At 38.1% G+C, this 23,059-nt stretch overlaps 1 protein-coding gene across 5 annotated transcripts in view; it reads right to left on the bottom strand.

Moving 5' to 3' along the window:
- Positions 1–23,059, bottom strand: part of KIAA0232 (KIAA0232 ortholog) — a 108,067-nt gene that overhangs the window by 23,386 nt on the left and 61,622 nt on the right. For 4 of the 5 annotated variants that reach the window (XM_045018556.1, XM_045018558.1, XM_045018555.1 and 1 more), the window contains exons 4-6: positions 15,512–15,578; positions 13,366–13,447; positions 6,735–10,011 (exon numbers count right to left, since the gene is read on the bottom strand). In XM_045018556.1, the coding sequence (XP_044874491.1) occupies positions 6,735–10,011; positions 13,366–13,447; positions 15,512–15,578 (3,426 nt within the window). Of the gene's footprint in view, positions 1–4,022; positions 4,286–6,734; positions 10,012–13,365; positions 13,448–15,511; positions 15,579–23,059 lie in introns of those variants that run through there. The other variant, XM_045018559.1, reaches the window with a different exon arrangement.

The raw sequence follows: 23,059 nt of genomic DNA, 5'->3' as shown, positions 1-23,059 counted from the left end.
ACGCACGGCGCGCACACCTAACTGGAATGCATAGGAGCAATCACTCGAAGAAGAATAGTAAATTAACTGTTGGAGAATCATGATGGTTTCCCATTGGTAAGATATCCCTCCAACATGGTTCTCCTCTGAGAACTGCTCCTATATTGGTGCCAAATCCTTAATTGTGTTGTATTTATCGACTGTAAAAACATGTCTTCCTACACTTTTATTTCAATAGAGCATGGTACCAAACGTATGAACAACATTGAAAATTCTAAAAAACAGTACTAGTCTTGTCAACAAAAGCATTATTGCATGCTCAGATTCCATGGTAGTACATGTGTTAAAAATAACTTGCTTGATACATAATCAGGCTTAAAGAATACTTGTGCTTAGAAACTTAAAATTCTTGTGAGAAAAGTATAATCTCCATGGTATGAACATAATAGTTTATAAAATACATTACTCCCAAATGTTAAAATTAAAGAGATTCTGGTCACATATTGTTTTATATGCCCTGACTCTTTGTGTCCTGTATACTGCGGTCATTTTCCTGCTATATCAACAACATACAGACACAAGTAGCACACTGCACTCTAAGAAATTACAAATACTAAATGCAAACACTACATTAATACAATTTATTGTGGACATTTTACAGGCATATTAATAAAATCAAAGTTATGCTTCCCACATAATCTAGAAGTTCATCCCTTTATACAGTAAAATAGAAAATACTACATCTGTACGTAGTGGTAACAATTGTACTTGGAGTGTTTGCCACATGGCTGAGTTATGATTGCTGTGGGAATCACAACTGATTTTCTTAACTTTAGTATAGTCATTTGGCCAGCGGCCAGCAACTCCTGAGTTCTATCCCAGCTCTCCCACTACAACCCCAGGTTCCTTGTCTCAGTCTATTCCCCCAACTCTTCCCCCCTCTGCACTTGATACAGGTAGCTTTCTCCTCCTCACTACCTGGACCCAGCAGGGGGGCACAGAGAGCATAGAAGAGAGAGTCTCCCTCCTCTCACTTCAAGTGCCTGAAACTAGCTTGGCCCACAGCAGCCCAAAGTTTCAGTTGCAGGGAAAGTCCTGCTTAGTTTCCTGCACTCCCAGGCTGGAATACATCCAGTGTAGATGGGACTTTGCGAGTTTTTAGCTGGGAAGCTCTAGTAGGTCTCTGGTGGGGAGGGATAGCTCAGTGGTTTGAGCATTGGCCTGCTAAACCCAGGATTGTGAGTTCAATCCTTGAGGGGGCCATTTGGGGAACTGGGGCAAAAATCTGGGGATTGGTCCTGCTTTGAGCAGGGGGTTGGACTAGATGACCTCCTGAGGTCCCGTCTAACCCTAATATTCTACGCTTCTATGTGAGAAATGCAATTTTTAAAAACTCTTATAACCTGGTACATTTTCACAGGATGGCATAAGGCATGTCCTTGACACAAAGGCCAATCTCCTGCCAAATTTCAAATCCCGGCTCAAAAGTATGGGGGCTCTAGAGTGTCTCAAAAATGGTTTCCAGGTTTTTTTTTCCTATGCGCACATGCACTGTATTTTGCCTTACTTCTTTTTCAGAAACCACTGAACCTTTCTGGCTGAAATTTTCTTTAAAAAGGAGACAGTATGTAAAATTTGGGCCCAAACAATTAACATTTGGCAAAGTTATAAGGAAATGAAAACAGGATCTCATAACGGGAAGTGTCTCGCAACTTTAATAACAGGCCCCACCTATAACAAAAACACCCACCCACCGTGCACTAACACTTAGACTTAACAGAACAAAGTCATTAAAAAAATAATCAGCTGTGAAGAGAAGCTGTCACATAAAATGTGAAGTATTGTAATGTGCTTTGGTGCATTCTGTTTGCATAATAATGAAGATTTGTTTTCTTATTTTAAAAGGAGAGTTTTCCCATAGAATTTGTGGAAAAAAGAAAAACACATTATTGTCAGTGATAGATAAAAAAAGACAACTGTGAGCAAAGCTTGGACTTCTGGTTTCTATTCCTAGCTCTACCACTGATTTACTGTGTGTTGGGGGCAAGTCACCACTTCTCCATGCCTCATTTGTAAATCAGGGATAATACTTTTCTACTTCACAGGTGTTTTGTGAGGGATTGTTGATTAGAATTTTATTAGCATTTGAGGTTCTCAACTGGGGGTATTATTAAAAGAGTCCTCTGAAATGCAAACAATGCATACCTACTTACTAAAATACTTTGAGGTTTTGAAATGAAAGTGCTAAGTACCACTATTATTTCATAAGCTCAGATCTAAATATTCAGACGTGAGAAAAATGGCTCATGCAGCCTGAATGGGCACTGCTTTCTAAATGGGAATATGCAGTCTATTCTAAAAGTGGTAGTATTATCCAAGCACCAATGGTGTAGAAGTATTCACTGGTAAGATAGATACAGTTTCCAGAACATCCCAAGGTTGTTGGTTTTTTTACTGAAGACAAAAAAAAATTCAATTACATGGTAGCTTAGTTAGCTACTATAATGCATTTTAGTCTGTCACCATTACAATTTCTGGCGACTACATAAATATAAATTATTTTAAAAGAGGTGTAGAACACCTAAACCATTACAATAACTGCTGTTTCTACCTTTCCCTCTTTTCAATCCACTTCTCTCTTTCTCTCTCTCTCTCTCCCCCCCCCCCCCCACACACACTCCTGCTTTTGCTTGCATAGAATGTTCCACACTCGCCACAGCAAGGATTATATCCAACTCTACATTTTTCTACTATGACTAATTGGCAGCCCAATGAATAGCACATGTAAACTGCACCATCAGTTAACAGACCTGGATAGGATTTAGTTGCAATCTTGTACGAGATTAAGCTGATATTTGATAGAAATGCTAAAAGAATCAGAGCTTGGCTTCTTCCAGGCTTAGCTTTTGCAAGGATATTAGGTAGCAAAAGAGACTGACTGATATAAAGATCAGGAGTACTTGTGGCACCTTAAAGACTAACAAATTTATTTTAGCATGAGCTTTCGTGAGCTGCAGCTCACTTCTTCGGATGGATAGAATGGAACACACAGACAGGGGATATTTATACATACAGAGAACATGAAAAGGTGGAAGTATGCATACCAACAGGCAGAGTCTAATCAATTGAGATGAGCTATCGTCAGCAGGAGGAAAAAAAACTTTTTGAAGTGATAATTAAGATGGCCCATAGATGACTAGGCCTTTATGTAGACTATGAAAGCACACTTGCATATTATTTCTTCTGAATGATCTAACAGTAAATGTGGAATTATCAAAGCTAAAACCCTGGGGCTGAATAAATGAAAGTGCAGCTGCCAGAGGTAGCAGAGAGAAGTTTAAAAAGAAAGCCATCTTATTTCCTAAATTTGGCCTGTGTATGCAAGATACATCAAGCAAAAATTGAGACTGAAGCAGACGTGAAAAAAAAGGAATGCAAATATTTGATTACTGTGTTAGATTCTGAGTTCACACTTATCTTCTCCATAAATTTATTCACATGTAAGTGTTCACTACACATTCACAATGCAGTCCAGTCTATTATAGACTAACATAATCAACCTAACCTACACAGGGGTCAGTTCAAGCTACTTGAACAACCAAGGCCGGAGTTGTAGCAGGAGACCAAATCCCGGTAGCCCCATCTTGTAAATCAAAGGTAACGGTTTGGCTGCATTGTATCTCTCTTGAATTGGAACAGATCTCAGGCTGTTTTCGAAAGTATGCATGGCTTGGATGGAATGTATCCTAACATGACCTAGAAGCTGAAAGCCTGCCAAGAAGCAATTAAAAAAAAAAAAAACCCCCAAAAAGGAGAGGAAAAAAAAAAAAGTCAGCCATGGTTGTTTCAAAGCCTTCTGATCCAAGGTCAAAAGCAATAGAGCACCATGGACATTTTAGGAGCTTTAGTCCACTCCAGATACAATGCAAGGGACCTTTTATTTATTATTTTTTATTGCTTTATTGTTATTTCACATTATTTCTGCCCAGGAGTGTCTGCTGATGTATGAAATAAATGGATTAAAACCACAACCTTCCTAGTAAAAAAATTAAAGGATACTGGTATCCTCCCAGGGTGAAAGTTAGGGAGGAAACATTCTCCTGTCTTCCTCTTTAGTCTCAGTCAAAAGGAGGAGTGCACCTGAAGAGTCTTCTAGCTTGTCAGAGTACTCTAGGTAACAGGAAAGGTTGTCTCTATCATCTCCTGTTTCCCAGGGTTGACATCTCTCTCTCCTGAACAGGCTGCAGTCATGTGTAAGTTCTCCTGCTGGATGGCAGTCTCCCTCTGACTCTCAGAAATTGTTTATCTGGAAATGGAGGTTGTTGGATTTTTGTTTCTTCTATTGTTTTTGGCTTTTAATTTGGCCAAAGGGCTAAGCTAAACTAAATCCAAAAAACCAAAGCTATTCCTCACTCCATGAGTCCAAGGATCCACTAATTTTCCTTTCCCCTCCACTCCCTCAGAATGTTTGAAAATGCTGAATGGAGAGGTAGGAGAGGGTGCACATGCACTATTAAAGGGCACTGCTTAGAGAAGGTTCTACTGTTAGGCAGCACCAGGCAATGCATTACCCATAAGTGGCAATATGCAAAGCCACTTGAAGAACTGTATTACCAGTAATATTCACATGTATTGGGAGCCCTGCCTGCCAAATGCCTGAGTCATCCCAGCTCTAGATTTTTCATTTTCATGAGCACTAAATAAAATCAAACCAAATAAAACAAATTCATTGCACAGAAGGCTTAGCAACATGGAGTTTATACATTTAATACAATTCATAGTAGTCCTCTCCGCTTATTAAAGTTTACTAAATAGTCTAGGTCATCAAAAACTTTGCTTCAATTCTTAGAACTCTATTCTCTTACTAATGGACTTAGAGTGATAGTTTTAAGCTTTCTGTAACAATCCCCAGGTATTCTGCTGTGTCTTCTGCTCCACTCAACTTAAAACACAAATAATTTAAAAAGACTTCTTATTAAAAAGAAACAGGGTCAAGACATGGCCTCTGATGCAGTCATTTTTGTAAGTCCATTGTTGTAAATTCATCTTAACTACCCAATGATTCTCTCAATGTGCAAGAATCCTCAGGTGGCCCAGGACTGGCACAGTGGTTCCAACACAACCCAGCCAGTGCAACTTAGAGAAGACCAGAGACTGCTTTAAATTACACCTAGAGACAGAATCAGGGAGTTGTAAAGCCTTTTATGTTCCTATCCTCTTGACCTGTTCTGAGTTGGAAGAGGTACTCCTGGGGACCTGATCCACAGCCTCTCCACAGCTGAAGCTGCAACAAGGTTCCTCTGTCCACTTTAGCGAGGTGCTAACTTTAGGCTGCACTCTACAGTCTAAAACACTAAATCAAATGACTGATTTGGAGCTTCATATGGCTCAGAAGCTTAGAACTTTGTAGCTATAGAGTTTCTACCTGGCTGTGACGGAAGCAGATTCAAGAGTGGGAAGCCCCTCAGTGTTCCCCCACAGAATGAAGATTAGGGAGGAAAGACATCACTGGATAATTTCAGCCAGCAGCTCAAGCCAAAGGTTCTTACTAAGCACTGTGCTTATCTGGCACCAGGCACTGAACAGGGGAAGTAATGCAGGAAAGTTCCTTATCAAGGACACACATGCGATGGATGGATGGATGGATGGACATGGAAGAAAAATGATGAGAATAAAGATCCTAGTGGTTCTCTTCACCAGGGAAGGGGTGAGAGGCATGTATAAAATTCCAGCATTTCTATTCCAAAACAGATGTAGGAAGTGTAGTTACAATCTTGGTGGCTCCTATAGCAAGGTTTGGGGCAAAGGGAGTGTTATTCCAGCAGTATGAACTGTGCTTATGAGAATTCAACTTGTGCTGTCATCCCACATGCAGGAAAAAAAACAAAACCTGAGAGTATATTTGTGGTGACTACAGATGTGCACTAGAGAAGTCTACTTCACCACATCAAGTTAAGTAATTAATGACAACCTGTGGCTAAATAAAAGTTTTATATAAATGCTAAATCTTAAAATTATGTTTTTTATTAAGTCTGACAGTGCTTGATGATTAACTGTAATTAGTATCCTTCTATAAAGGATTTAATTTTTTAATCCTTGATACAAGAACACATTCACATAAGTTTAACCTGAGAAGCTAACAATATTTTTGTATTTTCATTTTGAAAGATTCTGCTCAGCAAAAAACTTAATTTTTCTAGAATTTAATTAATATTTCAAGCCTATAATTCATTTTCCCCCTTTGAAGTATTGACCAGGACATGGCAATTCAATAAGCTAAAACAGATGTGATCAAAACACTGATTATTGTCCTGTTTGGCAAATGAACGTGTTTTACTCAAGTGTCAAAATGTAAAACTTTTGACTACTTAAAATATATACTGCTCTGTTAGTAAATATATTGAAAGAACTGATTTAGGATTACAATACTCTATTTAACACGCTTGCTTCATGTTTCAGTATTGTCAAGATAGGAATTTAAACACATTTTTTCATCAGATTACATATAAATCAGACAAACCAAAAAAGGGAAAGTTTACTCAATCTTTCAATGCATGAATTTTTAAAACACTGAGATATTTGCTTATGTAAGATGACTCAATAATTACTACCATTAGATCATTAACTTTGCTATCGAAGAATTAGATCTCATCCATTAAATCTAACTACCAAATTACCAGAATAGGTGTTGCATAAACAGTCTATTTATTGACTTTTGCTAGCTGCAAATCCAATAATCTTACATCGACACATACCTCTTCCATCTCTCCTGAAGAAACAGGATTATCCTCATATGTAGGGAAATGGCAACCTGCTTTGCAACTGCAAAACCTGTTAATTTCTTCATGTTGCTCCACTATTCTGCAGTTTATTTTGGAATTTTCCATATCCCTCATACCTAGTGATTCTTTCATACTGCACTCTAAGCAGGGATTTTGGTTTCCAACAGGCAACATTCCAGCTGATTCTTCCTGGGAATCCAGTGATGTTTGTGCACTCTTCTCCATTCCAGACTTCTTTAATCTGGGAAGGAATTTTCCAGATTCAAGCTCTAACTTTCCATAGTAATGCCCTTCTTTTTCTGCATCTTCTTCTAGTGGTTTGAGATCTGCTTGTGGATCTTCAAACACGTCTACTTGGGAAGGGGCTGGAATACTTCCTTCATCTTTTTCTGACTCAAATTCTGACTCACTTCCACCCCCTGGAGAAAGCTCAGATGCAGAAATTGGGCGAAAGTGAGTCCTTGGAGAAATCCGTATAGCCCTGTACTGCGTCCTGTCAGCCCCACATATCCTGGGATGAAAAACTTCACTGTCTGAATCAGAGCACAGAATTGATTTGGGTTTAAAACTAGGGCTGAAAGATGCAATTCCTTCTGATTCGAATGAACACTCTACATGAAGAACTTGTGAAAATGGATTGTTCAGGTCAAAGGAAGAGAATGAATATTCAAGGCCAGGTTCTTCAACTTGAAAGTTACCACAAGCTCCCAATAAGTCTTCATGGAAGATAAAAGAAAACCCCTTATTCAATCCATTATCTCCATTCTTCGATTGCTCATTCTGTTCAAACGACACAAATGGCCTCCATAATTGCCTGTGACCAGGAGCAAAGCTGTTTCCTGGTGTCATGAAGACATCTGTACCAGCTATAGTCACTACATCAGAAGCTGCACACTGTAATAAGCTTCCTTTTGTGTGACTAGGGGGCACTAGTGCCCATTCTCCATCACTATTAAATGTTTTGAGCTCCCCATACACACCACCAAGTATAAATGAGTTTTCTTTATCCTGGTTTATGTCCCAAGGTTTTGATGGTGTAGTATAATCACCACCATCTATTTCTGATAAATCATTTGCAACAAATGCTCTCTTCTCCAAGTTCTCTTTTTGACCTTCCCACAGATGATACTCTGATCTCTGCACTGCCTTATTAGGTTCCTGGAGGGTTTCAACTTTTGCTTCAGTATCTAAACAGCAACAGTAGTTATTTACATCAGTTGAAAACAATTCATCTTCTATTCCTTCTATCTCTACCATTGCTGCAGAATTTCTGTCTGTCATATTTGTCCAAATGTCTTTAATAACCCCTGAGCTATAGCCATCTCCATGTGGGCTGCTTTCACTAGACACTTGTGTTGTTTCATAATCTTTACCTTCTCCTTTTTGTTCTAGCTGAATACCACAGACAGATTCTAGTTTAGATTTTTTTTTGAAAACCAAAGTGGGTATTTCTCCTAAAGTTCTAGCTTGTTGCTGGCAGGTTTCTTCTTGAAAAAAATCTAGAATTTCTTCATCTACGTAACTTGAAGACACCCTAGGAACTACATAATTTATATCTTCTGCATTAAATTGTGTGGATTCTTCAAATGGAATATTTAAAGTTTCATTGTCTGAACGTGTTTCTTCCGAGTGTGACCAGGGACTACAAGTTCTTGTTGAAAGATTGGAACAGTGTTCATTTTCATCAAAGGCACTATTTTTGGTCCATATTAGCAATCTAGACTGTGTCTTTCCAAGCATATTAGCACTGCTACTAGAATCTGCATTTTCATTTCCCAAATTGAGTGTTTCAAAAGAAAATGGTAAAACAGAATTTCTGCATTGCACTTCAAACACTGAAAAACAAGAGTTTATACCAGACCCTTCATTAATATCCGAAAAGAGCTCTTGATTGCCAGCAAGCATGTGTGAATTAAGCATTGTGCTGTCTAAGATAGGAGAATCTGCTCCAAAACTTTCTCCATCTGCATCACCAGAGCTAGAAGATGAACAGCACTCCCAAAATTGAGCTAAATTACTAAGGTCTTGCAAGAACCACCCTTCAGCACCAACAGAGCTGGTTGAATCTGTCCATATTGCACTTTCCCCTTGCAACTCCATTCCATCTAACACTATGCAACATTCTGCCTCAAAATCAGATTTCTCTTTACTTTTCTGTCGAATCATATTCAAAATCCGACTTTCTCCTTGCATTTTATCTGAGGCACCAGGATCCAACATGGATTGATCAATATCCACTTCATAGAAGTGTGTTAGTTCTGACAGATGAACATCATCCAAATATTTGTCGTCCTCTGGTTGAGAACATATTGAGGTCCCAGTGAGGTCAATATCCTCATTTAGAACTGCAGGCATTTCTACAAAGTGACCATCAATAAAAGTACCTGCTGCGAGGTATGTTTTATGAATATTATTGTTGCTAATACAAAGACCATGCACTGATTCAGACAATTCTTCTACAGCCTCTGATGTTATATCACACGTATCTTGCCTATTGCGGTACGTAGTCTCAAGCTTACTTTTTCTGCTCAGAGGAACAAAGTATTCTGTAATCGGCTCAGTATACCACAAGGGTTCTTCTTTATATTCTTTTTCGTTTCTGCTGTTTAAATACAGATCTTTTCCATCATTACTGCCAGTTTCTTTCCTTCCAATTTCTTTTAATGGTCTTTTACCCCTTTTACACAGCTGTTTGATCGATCCACTGCTGCTGCTACTTCCACTATGGACTTTTCTTTCAGTCTTTTCACCAGTCTTCACTGAAAGCCTGCTTTGCCCATTCCGCCCCTTTTTATTTCGAACCTCCCTTGTTTTATGTCTTACTTTAATACATTTCACTGGTGCTTTTAATTCACCTTGATTACCACTTGAACTTGAGCCTGCTTCACTGGAACCAGACGACCAGGAGCGAGGACGCATCTTTCCCTCAGACTTATGTCGGACTTGCTTTTTATATAAAGCAGGCTTATCTTCAACAGTGCCATTACTGAATTTGTTCTCTCTCTCAGTTTTACTTTTTTTCTGCTGGGTTCTTTCATGTACAGTGGCAGACACTTTGTTACTTCTCTCTTTAGTTACTTCACTTTCACTATTGCAGTCCTTTGGAGAGGATGTATCGGTACTAGTTGGTGGAGCATTGGATGAAGATGAGGAGCTAGAGTAAGAGCAAACTTTGGATTTATTCCATACAGTCATAATTTCTTGCAGGCAAATTGGCTTCTCAGAAAGAGGAGGAAATGCTTCATAATACCTGAAAGAAAAAGAAAAGAGATATTTAAATTCAGTTTTTAGAACTTCTACAGGCACTTTTGAAATACTTAATTTCCAATTTCGCTTTTTTTCACGTTCTTTTACTTCCATAATCACTAGAATATTCTACAACCGAAGAGATCCCAAATACCAAGCATAATTTAGTGTATTTGAATGATGATATAACAGAAAACCACCTAAAAGTGTGCACAGAATTATATGTAGAAAATTATATTTTAAAAAACCCACAATATATACAATCCTGAAAGCTGCTGAGCATCCTCAATTCCTACCGAAGCCAATGGGAGCGGAGGATGTTCAAAACCATGAAGGTTCAGGTATAAAGTTATCAGATGACATAGCTTTTCACTAGGAATTTTTAACTTAACTGTTTGGAATTTATGATTTCCCTATTAAAACTGCATTATTCAATGCCCTACAAAAGCTCTAAAGCCAATCTATCAATTGTCAAATGACTTACATAAATGCAACACGAGACAGTTCCTACATCAGCAACAACCAAATTGTAAGCACCTGGAGGATAATAGGGTTATATAGAATAGGCAACATAGATTTGTCAAGAACAAATCATGTCAAGCCAAATTAATTTCCTCCTTTGATAGGATTACTGACCTAGTGGATAGACAGGAAGCAGTAGATGTGATATACTTTGATTTTAGTAAGGCTTTTGACAAAGTTCCACATGACATTCTCATAAGTTAACTAGGGAAATGGGGTCTAGATGAAATTACTATAAGATGTGTGCGCAAAAGTGATTGAGAGACCATATGCAATAAGCTGTTGTCAAGCTGGGAGGGTGTATCCAGTAGGGTTTTGTAGGGGGTCAGTCCTGGGTCCAGTACTATTCAATATTTTAATTAAATGACTTGTATAATGGAGTAGAGAGTATGTTTATAACATTTGCAAATGATACCAAACTGGGAGGGGTTGCAAGCACTTTGGAGGACAGATTTAAAATTCAAAATGATGTTGACTAATTAGGAGAATTAGTCTGAATTCAAGAAGATGAAATTCAATAAAGAGAAGTGCAAAGTACTTCACTTAAGAAGAAAAATTCAAATGCACAACTATAAAATGAGGGAATAACTGTCTAGGAGATAGTACTGATGAAAAGGATCTGGGTGTTATAGTGGACCACAAACTGAATACCATGTGATGCAGCTGCAAAAAAACACTAATGTGATTCTGGGGTGTATTAACAGGAGTGTTGTATGTAAGACACAGCAGGTAACAGTCTTGCTCTATTTGGCATTTGTGAGGCTCCAGCTGGAGTACCGTGTCCAAATCCGGGGACCACAATTTAGGAAGAATGTGGACAAACTGGGAAGAATCCAGAGGAGAGCAACAAAAATGATGAAAGGTTTAGAAAACCTGTCCTATGAGCAAAGGTGGAAAAACCTGTTTAGTCTTGAGAAAGGAAGACTGAGAGGGGACCGGATAACGGTCTTCCAATATGTTAAGGGCTATTATAAAGAGGATGATGATCAATTGTTCTCTATGTCCAGTGAAGATAGGACAAGAAATAATGGGTTTAATCTGCAGCAAGGGAGATTAGGTTAGCTATTGGGAAAATCTTTATAAGGGTAGTTAAGCACTGGAATAGGCTTCCAAGGGAGGTCGTGGATTCCCCATCACTGGAAGCTTTTAAAAACAAGTTAGACAAACACCTTTATGGGATGGTCTCGGTTTACTTGGTCCTGCCACAGCGCAGGGGGCTGGACTTGATGACTTCTCGAGGTCCCTTCCAGCCCTACAATTCTATGATTCTATAGTTTGATATATCTAAATTTTTTAAAAGAAAAGCAAATTATGACTAATACATGATACTAATTTGCATTAACCAGTGAGAAGTTTTAAATATACATTCTAGTAACCCCAAACTCTGGGAACATTTGTATAAACTGCTTGTTATAGCCACTGTGACAAGCTTTTCAAATATATTTTCCATTTGAGTCAAGCCATGAAAACAGCCTACTCAAATACTACTTTAAAACCAGGGTCCTAAGCATGTGTGACCTGAGATTCTCTGGAATGCACATCACAAGTAGGAACACCATGATCCCTATATGTTCTTAAAATTATTATGTTATATATCATTTAGATCAACTGTAAAGTTATGGGATCCAGTCTTAAAAGCCCCTGTAATAAAGGTACATTTCTCAATCCACCACCATGCCCCACCCCCACATTTCAAAAAAAGCCTCCCACTAACAAACCATATAACACACACATGATCTGCTTAGATAAGTTTGTACTTGTTTGTACAGAATGCCAAACTGTCTCCTTTAAATCTGTGAAGTTTAAATTAACATGCAGGGGTCTGGACTAGATGACCTCTCGAGGTCCCTTCCAGTTCTATGATTCTGTGCTTCTATGATAATAACAAGCACTGCTACCTCAGCTTTATCTACACTAGGGCTTGCACTAGTTGCAATTTTTTTGGTTAAGTTTCACGAATGCAGACAAGTCTGAAAAACATTATTTTCCTTAACTTTAAATGATTTCTGAGATTGATATTCAAGATATCTGTACAGGGAAACTTCCCCCCCCCCCCCAATGACTACCCATTCAAAAAAAGTTTACAATTCTATGAGATCTGTAAATTGGCACAATTATCAGTGTAATAAGTGTAATGCTGTAATAAGCAGTATTGGGGTCACTTATCTGAACATTAAACTCATTATGTAAGTTCCTTTGAATATTATTTTGAACATTAAGGTATGATAATTTTCTCTTTTTTTTTAAAAAGAGATATTGCCAACTTAATGACACCTCTGTCTGACATATTTTACCTGTTGCTACATCAGTATCTGAAAGGTTGCTTATAATTCTTTAATTGAAAGATAAAGTCAAAATCATACGTCTTTCCCCAAAGAAGTCAAAAGCAAAACTCCTATTGTTTTCAGTGGTAGCAGCACTTTGTTTACAGTCGACTTCACACTTTCCCCTTTTTGTATGGAAGATAACACTGTCTTAAAAGATATAATACCATAATTATACCACCACAAATCTGGAAAGGGGACAAAAAGGTTGGAATAGTACCTGAAACTACTTTTAGCACTTTAAGTTGTCTAGCTGACACAGTCCCCTTAATAAAAATTGGAAAAATTTAAATAAATAGAACACTACAGTTTAAAAATTCAATTCCACAAGTGTCAACAAAAATAAAGTTGGCCTTGCTGCAAATATATAAGGTGTCAAACACCTAGAATACAGAACACTGCATGTGCAAAAGGGGACTGTAGGAATAACTTTAAATTTCCTTTCATTAAACATTTTACTTTTTAACCACTGTATTTAGAAGATGTTAAATTTCAAGTTAAAAGAAACATACATTTCCACTTGATCCTTTGCTGTGGGAGATAAATCAGCCTCAGGAGACAAAGAACCCTCTAACTTCCTGTTAATCTTCTCCTCTGTTATGAAACAAAATGCCAGAAAGTTATACCTTAGTTTTACAGAGAAATTCAGAAAGTTATTAAATATAAACTAAAAGTATCTAACAAAAACACAGGATATACACCAGTAGTTAAATATTTACAATAATATATGGTAACCTGTTACTACTTAGCAATAAAAACAATTTCATGTACAGAAATCGTTATAAAGTGTAACCTAAGACTCAGAGTTTCTAAAATAATCTAATTAAGCCCCATTAATTTCACCAAAGATGCTAGGATGCAACTGTGGGCTACACTATGCCCTAGCTACACTCTTTTCCAATTCAGCATTTTACTGTACTTAGTTTGTCAATGTCCTTAACCTCTTTTGGAAATTCTACATGTAAAATAAAAGACTAATTGTCCATTTATTGAACATGTAATTGCTATTGGTTTTGGCATCTAACTGCTCATGTATTTCAGTGGGAAAAAATTAAACTCCAGAGCAATTAGTGTAATTCTTTTTGTGGCGGGAGGGAGAAATGCAGAGGGGGGATTTCAGTTGCAAGGGCTGTGTATAATATAGGATTATGAATTTTCCTATGAAAATATACAAGATATAAAAATGCAGTTGATGTACATACTTATCTTTTTTACTCATATCAAAATTAATGGTTTTATATAATCAACAACACAGAGGCAGCTCGAGGGTGTCACTGAAAAGCAGCCCGAAGAACTCACTGTGAATGTTGAGTGTGTGCTCCTTTTTATGGCTAAAGAGTTATACTTATCCTGGGTGCTCACAGTGATACACAGATGTTCTTATAAACACTGAAATCCAAAGAGCATGACATAACATCTAAAATTATGTTTAGAACAGTTAGATTTATTTCTTCTGAAAGACTGAAGCAAAAGAAAGTAACAGTTTAAGATGTGAATTAGGGTTGCATATTTAAGTATAGAAAAGAGAACTATCAAAAAGGGGAAAAATATTTACTTGATTTTAACTTTTTTGTGTTTGTTTTCGGTTTTTTTAAAGGGTGTCTGTTTAGAAGTATTGCCACAACAGCCTTTTGGCTGTACAATGGAACAAGGCTACTAAAATTCAACTTTCTTGCTTTGTTTTATTCTAATTTTCAGCGAAAGAAGTCTTATTTAAGAAAGAATGAAATATTTATTAATTTTTATTTATTATTTCTATTTTTCATGAGGGTGCAAGACACTTGATTTTCACTTGACTGAATGTGTACTGCTGTTGAATTGTCAAAATATGCTGCCTTATGGTTAGATGAATGTTCAAGCAACTATGAACTCAGTTGTAGAGTCTACAACCAATATTTTTTGTAAAGCAGTATGAAGTCATTCCAAATCATATGTGAATATTACAGAATATGCAGAACTTTAGTATAAACTTTAGTATAAAGTTTAGTATAACTTTTAGTATAATGAAGATCAAGCATTTTAAAGTCTTAACAAGAGAGGTTTATGGAGAGAAAAAAGTGCAGTAGTAGCATTTTGAGAAGCAAAAGTGCAAGAATGGCACTGTGAGGTTCCACTTTTACAGTCTCAATTTAGATATCATGTGTAAGTAAAAGATTCTTCCCCTTAGACCTGGCGAGTCCCATTTACAGCCTCAGTTACATTCAATGTAGTCTTTAAATTATGACCTGACACCTAAGCAAGCTCACTTCATGTTAGTGGGTTTTCACAGATATACCTGATTACTAAATTACAGTTATGAAACAATTATTAGTAAATGAGTGGCATTGTACAAAAAGGAACAGAATCCAGCTCACAATCTCTTATCTTTGTTGAGGCTGCAATGTGACCAGGAATAAAAATTCACCAAAGCAAGCAGAAGTTATGACTGAACACACACACAAAAGCATATCTGTTCATAAAGGAAGTGCCATTTAAAGATAGCCATTTTTCAGGTAAAAGAACATATTGATACAAGATTATTCATTTTATTTTCCAACTGTTCGCCTTGTTCTCGTCCCATTACTCTCCTCCCTTTAAACATCTCAACCTGAAAACCCCCAAATGGTATACTTTACAAAATGTGCTCTTTGGCCTCAAAAGACTCAGTATACTTCTCACCTTGCTTACTCTGAAGGTCTTTTAGTCTGGAGCAAAGCTCCTCCACTAAAGTTTCGATCCCAGAGCTCTGTACAACAACAACAAAAAACAGAAGTGCAAATTACTAAAAAAATATAAAAAAAGAATATGTATACCAAATTATGAATGCAGTATAAATATTTAAGAGACAAAATAGATAAGGTAATCTCTCTTATTGGAACAACTTCTGTCAGTGGAAAAGACAAGCTTGCAAGCTTCACAGAGCTCTTCCTCAGGTCTGAGGAAGGTAATTAGAATATCCAAGTTGAATACAACGTGGTACAAATAATTCAGCATAAGGAGTTCACACATGCTGTAGGAGATCACTTAAAGTTAAGTGGTCAATCAAGAGATAGCAGGCAGTACAGTGTTTTACAAAATTGTTGTGATGAGCCGCAAAACCAATATCACTGTTACGTCTATGGTTTTTGGTGTCCAGCAGAACTATGAATTTAAGTTCCCAGGCTCAGCTTCTGAAGATGTTGTGTAGGTTTCTTTTGAGGAAGAGGAGTGAGGTCAGATACAGAGTGCTTGCTCTGTGAAAACTGTTCACCCATGGCGTTTTTGTATATCATTTTTCTATGAGAGTTCATTTGAGAATGTAGTAATTGTCTGGTTTCACCCACAGTTGTTCTTAGTGCATTTAGTGCACTGGATGAGGTACACCACATGCTATGACATGCATGTGTAGAACCCACTGCTCTTCAAAGGTGTTATATTGGGTGTCTTGATCATCATAATAGTGGAGATAGGCCTGCAGGTTTTTCATCTGTTCTGGCAAGGTCTGGTGCCATTTTGAGTTGGTATGTCCTAGTCTATGGGGAGCCTGCTTTTGACCATGAGCTTGGCAAGGCTGAGGAGGTTGTTTGATGGCCAGAAGAGTGGGTCTGGGAAAGATTTATTTCAGGATGTGGTCCTCATCAAGTATGGCTTGTAATTATTTGATGATAGCCTGTATGGTAGAGTTACATTGTTGAAGCTGATTGTGACATCCACAAAACTGAATCTGGTGTGGGAGTGTTCTAGAGAGTTTTTGATGAATGGGGGTGATGGTTGTTCAAGTTGTTGTAGAAATCAATGAGGGCGTTTAGGTCCTCTGTCCAGACAATGAAAACATCATTGATGTATCTCATGTATATTGTTGGTTTTGTGGTGCGTTTTTCCAGAAATTCTTGCTCAAGGTGGCCCATTAAGAGGCTGGCATATTGGGGAGGCATCCTAGTACCCATGCCTGTTCCCAGGGTTTGGACAAATCCACCAACAGAAGTTGGACCAATAAAATATATTACCTCGCCTACTTTGTCTCTCTCATATCCTGGTACCTGGGACAGTAACAACAATTCTGCAAACAAATGTATAAATATCTAGTCAGTCATGAATTTTCTATGTTTCACAGGCTAAGTATGCATCAAACAGCACCAGAAAATGGTTAAAATTATGCATTTGTTCCCAGGAAGAAATGTGTCATAGTAAGAGTCAATGTAATCATGTGAAACAAGTTAATAAATACGAACATAAAGAAGAGGTTTTCCAAATGCAAGTATCATACTATGCAATTTACGGTAAAGTATTTGTGAGTTTATCACTTGTATACTTTTATGTATACACGCACTATTGTCAATTAGGACTGAGTTGAATATCATAGTAAAAATCGTATCAGTAGATTATGGAATTTACTTTAAGAAGTTGAATGACTTCTATTGCAGGGTTCACCTAAAATATTTTTTCAGAAAGGGACTGTGAAGATGACTTATCAAGTTCTTAGTTCAGTTCAGGCCCTACCCTATTGCTCTTTCTAGTTACCATGCCTGAATTAGCTTTTCTGTAAGTGATTTCTTCATCCTCTCTTTTCTCATGCTTTTATTATCCATCTCATTTTTGTTGTTGGCCTCTCATTATCTCCAGCCTCTTTTCTATTAACTGCCTTTCCTCCATTACTCTCACCCCCAACTTTTTTCATTCTTTATCTCCCCCCCCCCCGCCACCCTGAAAGCAGTTCTAGAATTAGAGAAAGCTGTACTACCAATGTTAGATGTTAAACATCAGAAGTGCAGCATGTTAGTAATACTACCAGCAATCTGATGGAGTAGTATTCCATAGTGTTTCAATGGAATAAAAGGTGTGTGACAGTCAATACAATACAGGATGCAAACCCACAGCCTGAAATGACCTTTTGGGGAAGAGCAGAGCACGATGGTATATGTAGAAAAATATCTAAAGAGAAACCCAATTGAAAGGGTCATGTTTAGAGACAATATGGTATAGCAACCGGTGACTTCCCTACACCCCCTGAATTTCCCCAACACTCCTCCCGCCCTCCAGTTTTGTGAACTAGTTACATGCCAATTTAGTGACTGTTTGGAAATTTGAATTGAAATTGAAACATTAATACACACTTTAAAAGCATATACAATGTATGGTAAAATATGTGTATCTGAAAAAGTATAATAGATTTGAAAAGTATGAACATAGACTAGCTTCCTTATACAGCTGTTGTTTTTTATGACAATGTCAGTGCATTCATTTCAGTGATGTTGGCCAACCTAATAATTTCAAATGATGATGTGTAAGCAAAGTCTAAATGAGCTCTCTCTGACAGCTAGAGATGAGCTGGGGCTAGAGGGAAAGGCTTCAAGACCAGATTGTATTTACATTCACACCTAATCTACCTAGATATCCAGCAAACAGAGCTGTGTTGCCCAAATGATAGATTTTGGCTGGGGTTGGGTTACAAATAACTTGAATGCGGGAGGGTGGAGGAATGAAATGTTGTTGTTCTTATTGTATGAGTAAAGGGCAGTAGAACTTTACTTAGCTTGTGCTTATTGAGGGCATCAAGAGAGAGGGTGGGGACCTGTCCCTCTCCACTGTTTAAAGACAGCAAAGAGTCCTGTGGCGCCTTATAGACTAACAGATGTATTGGGGCATGAATACCCACTTAGTGGGATGTTTAAAGACAAAGCTGATTAGGCTCCATAATCAGTCTTTTGTTCTGTTAAGTGACCACAGATAATCAGGTCTAAGTGCTTAGTCCTGCTGTGGGGACAGTGTTTCTGTGGAAGAGACAGCCCAGACTGCACTAGCAGCGAGGTTCCCCCACTGAGAGCTCAGCTGAAATCACTGAGAGCTGGGTGGAACCTCAAGAGACCAACTCGCAGAGGTCACAGTGGCAGGTGGCAGCAGAAAGTGACTGCGCAGGGCCATTGGGAACAGAGTGGTGGAGTGAACAGTGGCACAACAAACAGCAGTGGCCAGAGCGAAAAGTGAGCAGCTGGAGGAACGAGCAAGGTGCTTTCTTGCCCCCCACCTGGAAGGTGTACTCACGTGAAAGCACCTCTGATCTCTGAGTCTCCATGACCAAGGACAACATCGGTGAGTGGGATGTGGTGGAGGGAAAAGTGAGGGGCATGTTAAATAAACATTTGTTTGTTGAACTATATTTTAGTGACTTTGCTCCAGAATGCTAGATTTATCTAGTTCTTTTTTTAATCCTGTTATTGTTTTGGTCTTCACAGCATCCCCTGGCAAAGAGTTTCACGGGTTGACTTTATGTTGTATGAAGAAGTACTTCCTTTTGTTTTTTTAAAAACCTGCTGCCTATTAATTTCATTGGGTGACTGCTAGTTCTTGTGTTATGTGAAAGATTAAATAACATTTCCTTATTCACTTTGTTCACACCAGTCAAGATTTTATAGACCTCTACCATATCCCTCCTTAGTCATCTCTTTTCTAAGCTGAAAATTCCCAGTCATTTTAATCTCTCCTCCTGTTTCATACCCCTAATGATTTTAGTTGCCCATTTCTGTACCTTTTCCAATTCCAATACATCTTTTTTGGAATGGGATTACCAGATTTGCACACAGTATTCAAGGTGTGTGCATGTACCATGGATTTATATAGAGGCAATATGATATTTTGTCTTATTATCTATCCTTTTCTTAATGATTCCCAACATTGTTTGCTTTTTTGACTGCCGCTGCACATTGAGTGGATGGTTTCAGAGAACTATCCACAATGACTCCAAGATCTCTTTCTTGAGTGTTAACAGCTAATTCAGACTCCATCATTTTGTATGTATAGTTGAGATTGTTTTTCAATGTGGATTACTTTGCATTTATCAACACTGAATTTCATCTGCCATTTTGTTGCCCAGTCACCCAGTTTTGTGAGATCCCTTTGTAACTCTTTGCAGTCTGCCTGGGACTTCACTGTCTTGAATAGTTTTGTATCATCTGCAAATTTTGCCACCTCACTGTTTACCCATTTTTCCAGATAATTTATGAATATGTTGAACAGTAATGGTCCCAGTACCGACCCCTCAGGGATACCACTATTTATCTCTCTCCATTCTGAAAACTGATAATTTATTCCTATCCTGTTTCCCATCTTTTAACCAGTTACTGATCCATGAGAGGACTTCCCTCTTATCCCATGATAGCTTACTTTTCAAAAGTCAATTTAAATTAAATACATTTTTTTTAAATTATATTTTTTTAGAAATCTAGACCTGTTATATGTTTTGGTGTAACTTGCATTATCCTTATGTTAAATTTGCATTATCCTAACAAAACATTTACTTTATTCATATCTCTTTTATATGTTGCATGTCAAAGTGAAAATGAAAAGACAAAAAACAATACAAAAATGTTTCCACTCAAAGGCCTTAAAAACTAACCAAGGTGAAGAACACATCAAGAACCAAGAATACATCAACATGTCACCTGAAGGTTCAAGTGGTGTATCTACATCTGACCGGCCCAAAGCACAAATACAGCTACCTACTGAAGAAACAGTGTCTCCAAAACCTAAAGGCAGTTCCCGATGTTTGTCGGTCAAAGTGTTCCCATTTATTGAAGTTACAAAAGATGGGTACTGGTGCATCTCTTGCAAAAAAGCTTACGAAGAAGGAAAGCTTCCCAATGCTATAATTGGTAAAAGTGGAGGAGCTTGGTTTGTCAAACTGATCAGCAAAACCAGTGCTGACAAACTATGTGAAAAGGCTGCAAAACACCAGGACTCTGGGGTGATCAACATGCAGAAAGCCTTATAAGCCCACTTTTAAAGCCAATTTTAGAACTACTTAATGAGGCTGTTAAGAATGCTGGAGACACAACACAGTTCATGCGAACGACCATGGCTGTGGAATCCTGCTTTCTATTTAAGCAAGAGATATCACACACTACAAACTGGAGGCCAATGTTAAGTGCATTGTCACTTGTTCATCCTGAAGTTGAACACTGGTTCCAAACAAGACCTGCAAATGCTCACTATCTTTCTGCAAGAAACTCGACTGGCTAGAAGCATGCGGTCCAACAGTGAAAGATTCAACCGCTGAAAAAAAGTGAAGAACTCTCTCACCACATTCAAAAATTTGCATACATGGCTGATGACTGCACAGATGCAAATGGGTATCAAGTACGTTATCTTGATGTCAGGGGTAGGCCAGTAAATGCATTTCTAGATGTTCAAGTTATAGAACAGGGGTAGGCAACCTATGGCACATGTGCCAAAGGTGGCACGGAAGCTGATTTTCGGTGGCACTCACACTGCCCGGGTCCTGGCCACCGGTCCGGGGGGCTCTGCATTTTAATTTAATTTTAAGTGAGCTTCTTAAACATTTTTAAAACCTTATTTACTTTACATACAGTTTAGTTATATATTACAGACTTATAGAGACCTTCTAAAAACTTTAAAATGTATTTCTGGCACACAAAGCCTTAAATTAGAGTGAATAAATGAAGACTCGGCACACCACTTCTGAAAGGTTGCCGACCCCTGTTATAGAAGACACATTGGCTGCATCTGTGACAACCCACATCTCAGAAGGAGTTAAATGCTTGTCAACTGGACCCCAAACAGATGGCTGCTTGTGCATTTGATGGAGCTGCAAACTTCTCTGCAAGACATGGTGGAGTACAAGCTTTGCTCAGAGAAAAGTGTAACCCTAATCTCTCCTATACACACTGCAGAGGCCATCTACTCCAACTAGCTCTAGTACGAGCTGCAGAATCATCAAAAGACATTAAAAAAGCTATAAATTTAATGTCTTCACTATATTCTTTTTTCAGCAGCAGTCCAAAAAGACTAAATATCTTGGAAAATATAGAAGATACACTGGGACTGAAGTTCAAATTAGTCCAACCTGGGAAAACCCGCTGGCTTTCTCAAGAGCGATCCTTGGCTATTGTCTTAAAATTACTCCAGCCGTTACTACTGGCTCTGGAAAGTTATCTATCAAGATGGGATGGATCTAAGAAGTGAGGCTGGTGGATTACTTTTGCTACTACGTTCAGAGAAGACTATTGCCATTCTCTCTCTCTCTCTCTTTTGAAACCACGAGTCATTAAACAATGCCATCCAGGCATCTGCTACAACAGTAATAGATCTTTGTCCAGCAATAGAAGCTACATTTGGATCAGAGAGCTATCCATTGAAAAAGTACTGGAAGAAGCAAAGACTTCAGTCCAGAAGTTGACTAATGAAGGCATTTATATTGAATCCTTAAGTGAAGAAGACAAGAAGTGTTTGTTAAGACAACTGAAAAAGTACACAGACATGATTCTTAAAAATCTACAACAGCGACTTTTAGATTCTACTCAACCTCTACGTAGCTTTTACAGATGCCTGTCCTATAAATCAACAACAGTTGAGTGGAGTGAGGCACTACCTGCAATGGGGCTGCCATGTGATCAGGACAGAACAGAGAATTTGAACAGAGTGGAATATCATACGACGAATGAAGGAAGATTTGACTTCAACTTCTTTTTTATCATCACTAGTGGCTCGACCCAATCTTTGTGTTCTGTTTTCTGGGATGAAAGAAGTAGGAATTCATCTCTTGCTACTCCCAGTCACAACAGCTACAGTTGAGCATTCTTTTTCATCATTGAATAGAATGTTGTGTTCTGAAAGAAGTCGCCTTCTGCCTGATCATGTGAATGAACTAATCAGCATATCAATTGAAGGAATGGAAGTACCGGACACACGAGAAGCCACCAAAGATGAACACACTGCATTCAAGAAGTTCATTAACAGAGTTATGCAAAATTATAACAAGAAACCAAGAAGGTTGTAGATGTAGTGCTTCATAGAAGGCTTGAGTAGTCAACTTTAATTTGTGTGATGATTTCAAAACATGAGTTAAAAATGTTTCATGACCTTTTTATTAAATTTAAGTTTTTACTATAGTGCCATACAGCACACCTTCACCCTCATGGTCTCACCCCTAATCAGCCCTGACCCTGCCCCCATTTCAATTCCTGGGGAAACCACTAACAGCAACTTACACTCAGAAGCAGAAGGTTGGAGTTGTAATAGAAAAAGCATCATACTGGGGGATGTAAGAAGCTGTATGTGCAGCCCCCTTTACACTGTCACACTTCTTAAAAACACATGTAGGTTGCTTTTCCTATTACGACTCCAACCTTCAGTCCTCACAGCACTTGAAGTTACTGTGACTTAGGCCTGGGCTACGCTAGCGGAGGGTGTTTCGCACTAAGATATGCAACTTCAGCTGCGCTATTTGCGTAG

Source organism: Mauremys mutica, chromosome 5 (assembly GCF_020497125.1).
Source record: "Mauremys mutica isolate MM-2020 ecotype Southern chromosome 5, ASM2049712v1, whole genome shotgun sequence".
Lineage (NCBI taxonomy): Eukaryota > Metazoa > Chordata > Testudines > Geoemydidae > Mauremys > Mauremys mutica.
Note: the sequence above shows the minus strand (reverse complement) of the source record. Positions and strands in the feature narration are given on the sequence as shown.